Raw genomic sequence first — 14,161 nt, forward strand, 5'->3', positions numbered from 1 at the left:
ACAGAGATTTAAGAACATTTCAATGAGGAGGGATAAAGAAATTAGAAACAAATACAACCAAATAAAACAAAAGATAGAAAAACAAAAGAGAAGGATCAAACAAGATACAAAACTAACAGAAAGCAATCTATAAAATGGCAATAGGGAACTCACAAGTGTCAATAATTACACTAAATGTAAATGGATTAAACTCACCAATAAAAAGGCACAGAGTAGCAGAATGGATTAAAAAAGAAAATCCAACTGTATGCTGCCTATAGGAAACTCATCTAAGTAACAAGGATAAAAACAAATTCAAAGTGAAAGGCTGGAAAACAATACTCCAAGCAAATAACATCCAAAAAAAGGCAGGCACAGCAATACTTATATCTGATAATGCTGACTACAAGACAGCAAAAGTACTCAGAGACAAAAATGGCCATTTCATAATGGCTAAGGGAACACTGAATCAAGAAGACATAACAATTCTTAATATATATGCACCAAACCAAGGAGCACCAAAATATATAAGACAGCTACTTACTGACCTTAAAACAAAAACTGACAAAAATACAATCATACTTGGAGACCTCAATACACCGCTGACGGCTCTAGATCGGTCATCCAAACAGAGAATCAACAAAGATATAGTGGCCTTAAACAAAACACTAGAGCACCTGGATATGATAGACATCTACAGGACATTTCATCCCAAAGTGACTGAGTATACATTTTTCTCCAGTGTACATGGATCATTCTCAAGAATTGACCATATGTTGGGCCACAAAAACAACATCAGCAAATTCAGAAAAATCGAAGTTGTACCAAGCATATTTTCTGATCATAAAGTCTTGAAACTAGAATTCAACTGCAAAAAAGAGGAAAAAAATCCCACAAAAATGTGGAAACTAAACAACATACTTTTAAAAAATGAATGGGTCAAAGAAGAAATAAGTGCAGAGATCAAAAGATATATACAGACTAATGAAAATGACAATATGACATATCAGAATCTATGGGATGCAGCAAAAGCAGTGATAAGAAGGAAGTTCATATCACTTCAGGCATATATGAACAAACAAGAGAGAGCCCAAGTGAACTACTTAACTTCACACCTTAAGGAACTAGAAAAAGAAGAACAAAGACAACCCAAAACCAGCCGAAGAAAGGAGATAATAAAAATCAGAGCAGAAATAAATGAAATAGAGAACAGAGAAAGTATAGAAAAAATTAATAGAACAAGGAACTGGTTCTTTGAAAAGATCAACAAAATTGACAAACCCTTGGCAAGACTTACCAAGGAAAAAAGAGAAAGAACTCATATAAACAAAATCCAAAATGAAAGAGGAGAAATCACCACAGACACCGTAGATATACAAAGAATTATTGTAGAATACTATGAAAAACTTTATGCCACTAAATTCAACAATCTAGAAGAAATGGATAAATTCCTAGAACAATACAACCCTCCTAGACTGAGTCAAGAAGAAGCAGAAAGCCTAAACAGGCCTATTAGTAGAGAAGAAATAGAAAAAACCATTAAAAACCTCCCCCCAAATAAAAGTCCAGGCCCTGATGGCTATACCGGCGAATTTTATCAATCATTCAAAGAAGACTTGGTTCCTATTCTACTCAAAGTCTTCCAAAAAATTGAAGAAGAGGCAATACTTCCAAACACATTTTATGAGGCCAACATAACCCTCATACCAAAACCAGGCAAGGATGGCACAAAAAAAGAAAACTACAGACCAATATCTCTAATGAATACAGATGCTAAAATACTAAACAAAATACTAGCAAATCAAATACAACAACATATTAAAAAAATAATACATCATGATCAAGTAGGATTCATCCCAGAATCTCAAGGATGGTTCAACATACGTAAAACGGTTAACGCAGTACACCATATCAACAAAACAAAGAACAAAAACCACATGATCTTATCAATAGACGCAGAAAAGGCTTTTGATAAAATACAACACAATTTTATGTTTAAGACTCTCAACAAAATGGGTATAGAAGGAAAATATCTCAACATGATAAAGGCCATATATGATAAACCATCAGCTAACATATTAAATAGCACTAAACTGAAGGCTTTCCCCCTTAAATCAGGAACAAGACAGGGTTGTCCACTCTCTCCACTCTTATTTAATGTGGTGCTAGAGGTTCTAGCCAGAGCAATCAGACAAGACAAAGAAATAAAAGGCAACCATATCAGAAAAGAAGTAAAGGTATCACTTTTTGCAGATGATATGATCCTATACATCGAAAATCCCAAAGAATCCACAAAAAGACTACTAGAAACAATAAGCCAATACAGTAAGGTCGCAGGATACAAAATTAACATACAGAAGTCAATAGCCTTTCTATATGCCAACAATGAAACATTTGAGAACGAACTCAAAAGAACAATCCCCTTCACGATTGCAACAAAAAAAATAAAATACTTAGGAATAAACATAACAAAGAAAGTAAAGGACTTATATAATGAAAACTATAAACTATTGTTAAGGGAAATTGAAAAAGATATAATGAGATAGAAGAATATACCTTGTTCTTAGTTAGGAAGAATAAATATAATCAAGATGGCCATATTACCCAAAGCAATATACAAATTTAATGCAATTCCCATCAAAATTCCAATGACATTTTTTAAAGAAATGGAGCAAAAAATTATCAGATTTATATGGAACTATAAAAACCCCCAAATAGCCAATGCAATCCTAAAGAAAAAGAATGAAGCTGGGGGCATTACAATACCTGACTTCAAACTATATTACAGGGCCACAACAATCAAAACAGCATGGTATTGGCAGAAAAATAGACACTCAGACCAATGGAACAGAATAGAAAACCCAGAAATAAAACCACATATATATAGTCAAATAATTTTTGATAAAGGGGCCAAGAATACACAATGGAGAAAAGAAAGCCTCTTCAATAAATGGTGCTGGGAAAACTGGAAAGCCACATGCAAAAGAATGAAACTGGACTACAGTCTGTCCCCCTGTACTAAAATTAACTCAAAATGGATCAAAGATCTAAACATAAGACCTGAAACAATTAAGTACATAGAAGAAGACATAGGTACTAAACTCATGGACCTGGGTTTTAAAGAGCATTTTATGAATTTGACTCCAATGGCAAGAGAAGTGAAGGCAAAAATTAATGAATGGGACTACATTAGACTAAGAAGTTTTTGCTCAGCAAGAGAAACTGATAACAAAATAAACAGACAGCCAACTAAATGGGAAATAATATTTTCAAACAACAGCTCAGATAAGGGCCTAATATCCAAAATATACAAAGAACTCATAAAACTCAACAACAAACAAACAAACAATCCAATAAAAAAAATGGAAGAGGACATGAACAGACACTTCTCCCAGGAAGAAATACAAATGGCCAACAGATATATGAAAAGATGCTCATCTTCGTTAGTTATTAGAGAAATGCAAATCAAAACTGCAATGAGATACCACCTCACACCTGTTAGATTGGCTAGTATTAACAAGACAGGTAATAGCAAATGTCGGAGAGGTTGTGGAGAAAAAGGAACCCTCATACACTGTTGGTGGGAATGTAAAGTAGTACAACCATTATGGAAAAAATGTATGGTGGTTCCTCAAAAAACTGAAAATAGAATTACCTTATGACCCAGCAATCCCTCTACTGGGTATATATCCCCAAAACTCAGAAATATTGATACGTAAAGACACATGCAGCCTCATGTTCATTGCAGCATTGTTCACAGTGGCCAGGACATGGAAACAACCAAAAAGCCCATCAATAGATGACCGGATAAAGAAGATGTGGCACATATACACTATGGAATACTACTCAGCCATAAGAAATGATGACATCGAATCATTTACAGCAAAATGGTGGGATCTTGATAACATTATACAAAGCGAAATAAGTAAATCAGAAAAAACCAGGAACTGCATTATTCCATACGTAGGTGGGACATAAAAGTGAAACTAAGAGACATTGATAAGAGTGTGGTGGTTACGGGGGGAGGGGGGAGAGGGAGAGGGAAAGGGGGAGGGGGAGGCGCACAAAGAAAACTAGATAGAAGGTGACAGAGGACAATCTGACTTTGGGTGATGGGTATGCAACATAAGTGAATGACAAGATAACCTGGACTTGTTATCTTTGAATATATGTATCCTGATTTATTCATGTTGCCCCATTAAAAATAAAATTATAAAAAAAAATTAGAAACAAATATAAGTCACTGTGATGAGAAATTCTTAGCATCCAGGGCAAAAAGAGAAATATAATAGGTTATATCTTTTCTTTTCCTGTGTGTTATATATTTGAATATACAAAAGAGATCCTCTCTTCTCCTCACTGGCATTATACTTGTAAAAGAGTTGTTTTTTTTTTATGTGAGTCCTCTATAAGTACATGAGTAATATAGTAGATAGCATCATTTATTGAACTGATATTTTGTCACTGAATTTAAAAATTCAAATTTATATTTTCCCCAAACTGATTAGTTATGGATCTTTGCTTAAGAACATAGGCAGCAAGTAAGACTACTCATGTCATAAAAATATTTTAAAAATAGTATTCTAAAGAAATGATGGAAACAGCCTGACCAGGAGGAGGCGCAGTGGATAGAGCATTGGACTGAGATGCAGAGGACCCAGGTTTGAGACCATGAGGTCACCAGCTTGAGCACAGGCTCATCTGGTTTGAGCAAAGCACACCAGCTTGGACCCAAGGTCGCTGACTCGAGCAAGGGGTCACTCGGTCTACTGTAGCCCCACGGTCAAGGCACATCTAAGAAAGCAATCAATGAACAACTAAGGTGTCACAACAAAAAACCAATGATTGATGCTTCTCATCTCTCTTTGTTCCTATCTGTCTGTTCCTATCTATCCCTCTCTCTTACTCTCACTCTGTCTCTGTAAAAAAAAAAAAAAAAAAAAAAAAAGAACTGATGGAAACAGAAAATCATCCTTTGGCAAATACAATAATAATTGTAATAGACAAGAACCATGGATCGATGCTGACATTCATGGGTTAAAGTATGATAAGAAAGAGACTGTTTATGTAGTATCATAATATCTCTCCAGAAAACATTCCTTAATTATAAAAGAAAAAGATAGTAACATGCAACAGAAAAAAACTGTTAGATATCACCATGACAAAGGGATTAAAGTTAGTATCATGAGACATATGCACTGTGTGTGTAGACTCGTATAAGACAATGAGAAGGGCACATCTCTTCAGCATAGCCCTGCCAAAAATGTATAACCACAATATAATCATTAGAAAATACTGGGCAAGCTCAATGGAAGGACTTCTACAAAATCAACTATCTGTGTTCTTGAAAGGGTCAAGGTAGGCCCTGGCCAGTTGACTCGGTGGATAAAGCATCGACCTGGCGTATGGATGTCCCAGGTTTGATTCCTGGTCAGGACACAAAGAAGAAGCAACCATTTGCTTTTCTTCCCTTCCCTCTCCCCCTTCCTGTTCCACAGCCATTGGCTTGAATGGATTGAGCATTGCCCCAGGCACCAAGGATAGCTTGGTTGATTTGAGCATCTGCCCCAGAAGGGCTTACCAAGGGGATCCCAGTTGGGATGCATGTGGGAGTCAGTCTCTCTATCTGTCCTCCTCTCACTTTGAAAAAAAAAATGAAAGCGTCAAGGTAAAAGAGGAAAGACTACAGATTGGAGAGGTTTAAGAAAATAAGGCAACTAAATACAATATGGAACTCTGGATTGGATATTGTAGCAGAATAAAATAGTGAGAGAATTTGGAAAAAAAAGAGTCTATAATTGCATAATGCTCATTCTATGACTTTGGTAATTGTACATATTATCTTATGTAAAATGTTAACTTTAGAAGACACTGGGATAAGTGTACACAGATTCACTGTATTTGCAACTTTTTGGTGAGTAGATATGATTTAAAAATAAAAGGAAAAAAAGCATGCTGAGTTTGCCAAGACAAGCCAACTTACATAAGATGGAATTCCACATTTATGAAACAACTTGGGGGAAAATGATGTTGCCAGATGTCCCAGGTTCGATTTTCGGCCAGGGCACACAGGAGAAGTGCCCATCTGCTTCTCCACCCTTCCTCCTCTCCTTTCTCTCTATCTTTCTCTTCCCCTCCCGTAGCCAAGGCTTCATTGGGACAAAGTTGGCCCCAGGCACCGAGGATGGCTCCATGGCCTCCACCTCAGGCGCTAGAATGGCTCTGGTTGCAACAGAGCAACGCCCCTGATGGACCAAGCCTCACCCCCTGGTGGGCATGCCGGGTGGATCCTGTTCAGGCGCATGCGGGAGTCTGTCCACCTGCCTCCTGACCCGCTTCTCACTTCGGAAAAAAAAAAAGAGTAAATGTTGCCAACTGGGCAACTTGCCAACTTAAGCAGAGTATTCACAAGTTATCTACTCTTCCGTAGCATTGCAGCTCATTGATTTGTCACCAGGACCTAGCTGCCAGGTGCTACCTCCTGAAGCTGATACAGTCCAACCTGGGGACGTTTGAACATTTGCAAATAAGAAAGCTGGGCTGATGTTTTTGACGATACCTGGAAATTATAGATGAACATCTCCTAATTTTAATTTCAAAATTGTAATAATGAGACAGCAGAGTAATCCAAGTAGAGATCAATGAAGTCCCAGATAAAATTCTTACATGGATTAAAGGATATTTCAGAAAATAAAACAGTAATCAGTAGACTCTCTCAAAAAACCATGTTATAAATCATAACTCAATTTACTTCTTTCTTGGAGAAAGTTGTTGATTAATTAGTAAAGTCAGAATAGCTGGCCTTGAGTAAGATAATTAATAAAGTTTTTTGTGATATTTGTTGAGAACAAGGAAAATATTGGCAGAACACATAAATAATTGCATTTTTTTTTGTTTGTTTAATTATTCACTGAAATCTTATGAGTAACAGTTTAGTATATGGAAGACAGTCCAAAGAGCTTTTCCTCAGCCGAGTTTGTATAAATGCACTATCTATCAATGGCACACTGGACAGAAACTCAATAACGCAGTGAGAATCTGCCAAAAGCACAGTTGTCTTCTCTAGGCCACATGACCCTCACTATCACTGAACAGAGTTTACAGGGAAAGAGGAGGAGAGTTGGAGCGAAGATGGCTACCTCTGTGCTGCCAGAGAGTGGCTAACCCACAATGACCCCTTCTCACAGGGAGCCGCACAATGTGCTCACAGTAACTCCACTCTTCCAAGCATCATTTATCTCTACTTTTTTTATTTATCTAACTTTACTATGTGTACCCACAGACTCAGGACTTAAGTAATTACAGCTATGCCAAAGCTGCGGACATGTCATAGTTCTCAGTATCTGTACATGTTTCTCACCTATGTGGAAACACCATCACTCAGGGTGTTAATATGTAGTCAATCAGTAATAATATATAAAATACGTTTTCCTTTGTTTTTGATATTGTAATTTATTAAGACAAAAAATCTATTAGAGACTAGGCTATAATTTGAGAAAGTAAAAATTTTCTTTTTAAAATATGGTGTGGTAAGAATTCTTTGACTTTACTATTCCTTGTTTAGTTGGAGGAGCTCATTCTTATAAATTGCAACCTCGTCATGCTTACAAGAATGATGAAGATTATCAATGAACTTACCAACACTTGGATAACCAGGTGTAGAAGGGTCTCCTCCTGGATTCAGTGACACCATGAAGGAGTCATAGGTAGGATTTGCAGTCTTTGGTAAATCACAAGGGTCAATATATAGAAGGACACCTCCAAATCCAGCTTTTTCCAGCAAGGAAAGCTAAAAGAGGAAAATAAACTATTAAAAATGCTACCATATGCATTTAAAGTTCATATTCTGCTTTCCTATGAATGTGGTTGAAATAAGATGACACTTTCTTCTGAACTTTTTTAAATAAACAGATATTTCAGATTTCCAAATTAATCAAATCCAGCCACAGTGTTATTCTACTGGCCTCTCCTCTTTTTTCTCTGTCTCAACAACATTTAAGCAGCATTCCTCTAGTGTCTATACATGATTTTACTTATCTGAACATGGACTTTCTCCCTCTTTCCTCTTTAATTGGCCAGGTAGACCTGGAGTTTCCAACTTCATAAGCTTAGCAGATATCAGCCACAGACAGGGTTCTGTTGTGAAAGGAGAGCTGTTGTGACCATTATATTATGTCCTTCCCCAGAGCAGAAGTCACTGCAGTATTCTGATATATTTCCTCCAGGGCTTACTCTGTCGTATCAGTTGTTAAAATGTTAAAATACTTTCACACTATTTGGTCCATAGCCACTGTCCTGAACCTTCTGAGGGCTCCCACTATTGTAGTTACTCTGGTCTTTGCCCAGACGTCTCAGCCAGACCTCCCAGATAGAGCAACTGAGGGAAACACGCAAAACAGAATGAGGGGAATCCTTCTCCATGGTCAGTTCCTGCTGTGTCTTGGTCTCTGAACATTTGAAAATAGTCTCTGATCACTTTATTTGAGACTTATTTAATGTAAAGATGCCTTTCTTTGCCTGACCAGGCAGTGGTGCAGTGGACAGAGCTTTGCGCTGGAAAGCAAAGTACCCAGGTTTGAAACCCCAGTGTGGGGTCACTGGTTTGAATGTGGGATCACAGACATGACCCCATGGCTGCTGGCTGGAGCACAAGGTTGCAGACTTGAGTAAGGGTCACTAGCTCAGCGGTAGCCCCCTGTCAAGGAACATATGAGAAAGCAATCAATGAACAACTAAGGTGCCACAACAAAGAAATGATGCTTCTCATCTCTTTCCCTTCCTGTCTGTCTGTCCCTATCTGTCCCTCTCTGTATCTCTCTCTTGCTCGCTATAAAAAAAAAACTAAAAAAATATTTTCTTCTGTTCTTTAATAAATATACAAAAAATAACTATGATGGGCAGATGAATTTGAAAACATCCCATGGGTTTTTTTTTGTTTGTTTGTTTTAACTTGTTAAATTAATTTGGGTGGTAAAGAGCTTATTTATTTTAGTAAGACTTGCCTGATATGAAAAAATAATCATGATTTGTTAATCCTATTATTCTCCCATGGGAGAGAAAATGCAGTTAGTGGACATGAAGGAATAATGGAGACTGTGACTAAGGGTCATATTGAGCACAGGCAGTTACTGCTCATTGTGTGACCCCATTCATGCCGGTACTTCACTTTCCAGTTACTGCTTATGTTGTTTATTAAATCTAAAGTGGAGTAAGCAATGCGTGTGTGCCTCACTGGACAATTCCATAAGGGCAGGTATCATGCTTAGCCTCTCTATCATGACACCTTGCACCTAGTAAGTACATGGTAGATATTCAAAAGTGTCACTAAGTGAAAGAACAAATGGGAAACACATTGGTTTGGCATAGCAGCTACATTTAAAGGAAAGAGGTGTTTGAAAAAATACTTAAGGCACATTTCTATTAGAAAGAATAAAACATATACTTGTGTCAAGGACATGATTGTAACTACATATAAAATATAATGTGTAGAAAAACAAGAACTGATACTTGGTTTAAGTATTTCACATTATAGCATTTTTCAGACCCTTAAAATGTGTTGTAATTTCAAAATTTTGGATAATAAACAAGTATATATAATTTTTATAATTAAAAAAGAACACTGAGATACTACACAAAATATAATTGTCTTCTATTTGCCTTCTATAACAAACCACTCATAAGATTTCTGTCATTTTTTCCCCATCAGTGTTTTAATGAGGGAGGGATTAAGAATTTAGATAGAGAGGAAGAATGAGAGAAGAAAAAAATGAGTGAGCAGAGGACCAGATTTAAGATGAACTCTCGAGTGCCTACACTGAAGTCCTTAAGCAAGGATTCGTCTAAATACTAAAATTACTATTTTTAAAACAATAGAAGATTTTGAAATGTCTTTACTATTAGAGACTATATTAGAAAAAAATATTCCTCTACGAAGCAATTTTTTAATATAAAAATTTACTTTTTTGAAATAATTCATGATAATTGGAGAGAAAAAAAGATACAGGGCTAAAACAAACAAGAAAATGTACAAACAAAACAGTCCCATTATCTTTTTTGTCAAGAGGTAGCAAATATTAGCATGTTAGCGTTTCTAGACCCTCATATTAAGACCCTTGTATAAGTGCTCATACACACTTAAACATAAAAAATAAAATAAAAGCACAGGTAATAAATAGTTTGCAATCCATGTTTTTACACCTAACATTACACATTAAACATCTAACCATGGTGATAGGTACGATTTTATATAATGTTCATATCTGCATACTAGACATATATGTAAATGATATAAATAATAGTATAAAGAGAGGCCATCAGATGTTATTTAACCAGTTCTTGACTATTGGTAATACATTGTTTCTGAGGGTTTATTTTTATATTATACCGCAACAAACTTCTTATAGCTAAATAATTGCACAAATGTGTATTTTTATGAAGTAAATTTTCATGGGTGAAATTTCTAGTCCAAGTATTTGTTTTTATGATTTTGATAAACTATTCCTCCAGGGGACATATAGCAAGTTATATTCTTATCAGCCATATATGTCAGTACCTGTTTCCCCTCATATCACCAACATTAAATAGTAGTTTTTAAAAAGTATTTGCCAGGCCCTGGCTGGTTGGCTCAGCAGTAGAGTGTCGACCCAGCATGTGTTAGTCCTGGGTTCGATTCCCAGTCAGGGCACACAGGAGAAGTAATCTACTTCTCCACCCGTCCCCCTCCTCTTCCTTCTTCTCCTTCTCTCTCTCTCTCTTTCTCTCTCTCTCTCTCTCTCTCTCTCTCTTCCCTTCCTGCGGCCATGGTTCTAATGGTTTTAGCAAGTTGGCCCATGGCACTGAGGATGGTTCCCTGGCCTCGCCTCAGGCACTAAAATAGCTCTGTTGCTGAGCAATAGAGCAGAGTCCCCAGATGGGCAGATCATCCCCTGGTAAGGGCTTCCTCAGTAGATCCCATCTGGGGTACATGTAGGAGTCTGTCTCTGTCTCCATACCTCTCACTTAATAAAAAATAATTTGCAAATCTAGTAAAAAATTATTTGTCCAAATTTTTAAAATTGCATGTTAAATTTATTTTTATTTGCAATTTTTGCCACTGTATTTTCTTTCAAGAAGCATCTGCTTGTGAAAAACTTTTTTTTTGAAACTTTGCACTACTTTTTTATTTTCAACTCTATATTAAATGTCAGTTTGGGCAGATGATATTCTGGCTTTAAGATGTAAAGATAAATATGGCAAGCCTGCTCTCAGGAAGTTTAGTTTACCAGTGGAATGACCAACAGGTTTCATTAGTACAAAGCCCAATTAAAAGGCAATTAGTAGCTCCCAGGAGAAGGATTATGAGGCTAGGATCAGGGTAAGTCAAAGTGAAAAATGGTTCTTTGAGAAATTTCTGCCAGGATACAGACAGGGATGTGCTAATCTAAACAAATTTGCCAACCCTGCTTTAGTGAGATAGTTAAGTTTTCTTTCAAAAATCTCTTCTACAAAGGTCAGTATAATAATATTTGAATGTTTATGAAAATCTAGTGATTTAGATTTAACTCAGTTCAAAATAAAATGCTAGAGTTGCATATTTAGTCTCTTCTGACTATATTTGGTAATACATTCTGATCCCTTTCATTATCAATATATATCATGCTATCTTTCTATACCTGATGGCCTACAAGGAAGCAGTGTGTATATCTTTAGCTAGAGCTGATTATCTCCCTACTGCCCCGAAGGGACACCTTAGATTGTGCTCCTCTTCCATCCTCCGCAGGCAGTGCTTGCACCTGAGGTCAACACCTTTTTAACGGCCTCAAATCTGTTTGCTTGGTGCCATCTTTACTGGCCATTATAAAACTCTTAAGTCGCTTAATTCAGTCACCCAATTTCAGAAATTGTCTATTGCTGGATTTGCAGTAAAATAGGTAATGAAAGAAACTGCCTATATTAACTCAACTAAAAAATCTTCCTCTGCATTGTTAGCATTGCATTTTAAATTGGTGAGGTGGGGCTTGTCCAAAATGACCAAAACATCCAGTATTCTGGTGAGATTCTGTTTTTAAAAATGCACCAAAAGGCAAGCCAATGCAAAAAGGATGAAGCTGGCAGTCAACTAGTCTGTCTGCTTTAGCTGGAGGCAGACTGTCCCTGGATGTACGGGTTAAAGTTGTTAACTCTGTTCATAACCTCTCATAGCTTGAGGCCTAGAATGACAATTATAACAGCAGATCAAATTCACACACAAAAAAGAGGGCAAACGTAAGGCCACGATTTCCTAACATTGAATTTCAACTATATATTATTTCTCTTGCTCAAACATACTATTTCTGATAAGATAGAGGTTCTTCCCACCTTGTAAACTAAGAGAGTTTAACGTACATAGGGCAGGTCAGAAATTAGAATGGAGACACAGAACTTAGGTAGACAGTGTTCAGCCTGAGCATGGTAGGTCATGGAGAGGCAGGCTAGGGGCACTGGCTAGTGCGGTGCACTGCCACCCATGGCTGTATTCCCCTAGAGGGCCACTGTTGCCTAATTCACACAAATCACCCTGTGAGCAAGTGGCTTCTCTGCTCAGAATCAAATCTTATGTCTGCAAATTAGCATGTTCAGGGCATAAAAGCTATGAGCCTTGCCAAGGAAATGGGACCAAAAAGGAAATCAGTGGAAACAGAGTGGACAGGAGGAAAGAGCACACATAGACTCTACTTCCAGCGTTCTCCTTTCCCTGGGACTAGCTGAAGTTACTTCCAGCCGTTCTCCTTTCCCTGGGACTATCTGAAGTTACTTCCAGCCGTTCTCCTTTCCCTGGGACAAGCTGAAGTGATCCTCCCTCTCTTTGAGAATGTTTGTGTTACTTTCAAATAAACCAATCCATAACCAAAGCAACTGGAAAGGCATTAGACTAGGAGGTGGTACTGGCTTTTGATACCAACGCTGACACTTAAATAGCTATGTGGCAACTGCTATAATCTTTTCAGGCCTTGGTTTCATCATCCATAAAATGCAAGGGTTGAATATTATCTTTAAAGATGCTTTCCATTTTATTGTGGGATTATTTTTTTGTTTTTTGTTTTTTTTGGGGTTTTTTGTGTGACAGAGAGACAGAGAGAGAGAGAGAGTCAGAGAGAGGAACAGATAGGGACAGACAGACTGAAGGGAAAGAGATGAGAAGCATCAATTCTTCATTACAGCACCTTAGTTGTTCATTGACTGCATTCTCACATGTGCCTTGACTGAGTGGCTCCAGCAGAGCTAGTGACCCCTTGCTCAAGCCAGCGACCTTGGGCTTAAACCCAGTGACCTTTGGGCTCAAGCTAGTGATCATGTGGTCATGTTTATGATCCTGCACTCAAGCTGGTGAGCCCGCATTATAACCGGGAAGCACGCACTAAAGCCAGATGAGCCCACGCTCAAGCCAGTGACCTTGGGGTTTCGAATCTGAGTCCTCCACGTCCCAGTCCAATATGTAACCACTGTGCCACCACCTGGTCAAGTTATGCTTTCTATTTTCAAGAAAAAAACCCACATAGTCTAATTCTGTGATGAAAAAATATTTATAAAAATAATTATTATACTTTTAAATATATTGTTAGATATAAAACCTGCCTTTTAATTTATTGGTCAGAAATACACTTTTCAAAATAACACAATTCTTGGCCCTGGCCGGTTGGCTCAGTGGTAGAGCGTCGGCCTGGCGTGCAGAAGTCCCGGGTTTGATTCCCGGCCAGGGCACACAGGAGAGGTGCCCATCTGCTTATCCACCCCTTCCCCCTCTCCTTCCTCTCTGTCTCTCTCTTCCCCTCCCGCAGCGAGGCTCCATTGGAGCAAAGATGGCCTGGGCGCTGGGGATGGCTCCTTGGCCTCTGGCCCAGGCGCTGGAGTGGCTCTGGTCGCAACAGAGCAACGCCCCGGAGGGGCAGAGCATCGCCCCCTGGTGGGCAGAGCGTCGCCCCTGGTGGGCGTGCTGGGTGGATCCCGGTCGGGCGCATGCGGGAGTCTGTCTGACTGTCTCTCCCAGTTTCCAGCTTCAGAAAACAACGAAAAAAAAAAAATAACACAATTTCTCTGATTAAGAAAAAAAATCTTTTAAATGGTTTTATGATGTGGTTTCTTACAAGTATAAATATTTGAATTTTGCATTACACTTCCATTAGACATAAAATAAAGAAAATTTAAATACTTAAATCTATATATT

The 14,161-nt window shown here is 37.8% G+C and overlaps 1 protein-coding gene across 6 annotated transcripts in view; it reads right to left on the reverse strand.

The window, feature by feature from the left end:
• The window catches only part of NAALADL2 (N-acetylated alpha-linked acidic dipeptidase like 2), a 1,156,801-nt gene that overhangs the window by 538,690 nt on the left and 603,950 nt on the right, over window positions 1-14,161 (reverse strand). For all 6 annotated transcript variants that reach the window (XM_066347123.1, XM_066347120.1, XM_066347117.1 and 3 more), the window contains one exon: window positions 7,618-7,768. In XM_066347123.1, coding sequence (XP_066203220.1) covers window positions 7,618-7,768 — 151 coding nt within the window. The remainder of the gene's footprint in view (window positions 1-7,617; window positions 7,769-14,161) is intronic.

Source organism: Saccopteryx leptura, chromosome 8, assembly GCF_036850995.1.
Source record: "Saccopteryx leptura isolate mSacLep1 chromosome 8, mSacLep1_pri_phased_curated, whole genome shotgun sequence".
Classification (NCBI taxonomy): Eukaryota; Metazoa; Chordata; class Mammalia; order Chiroptera; family Emballonuridae; genus Saccopteryx; species Saccopteryx leptura.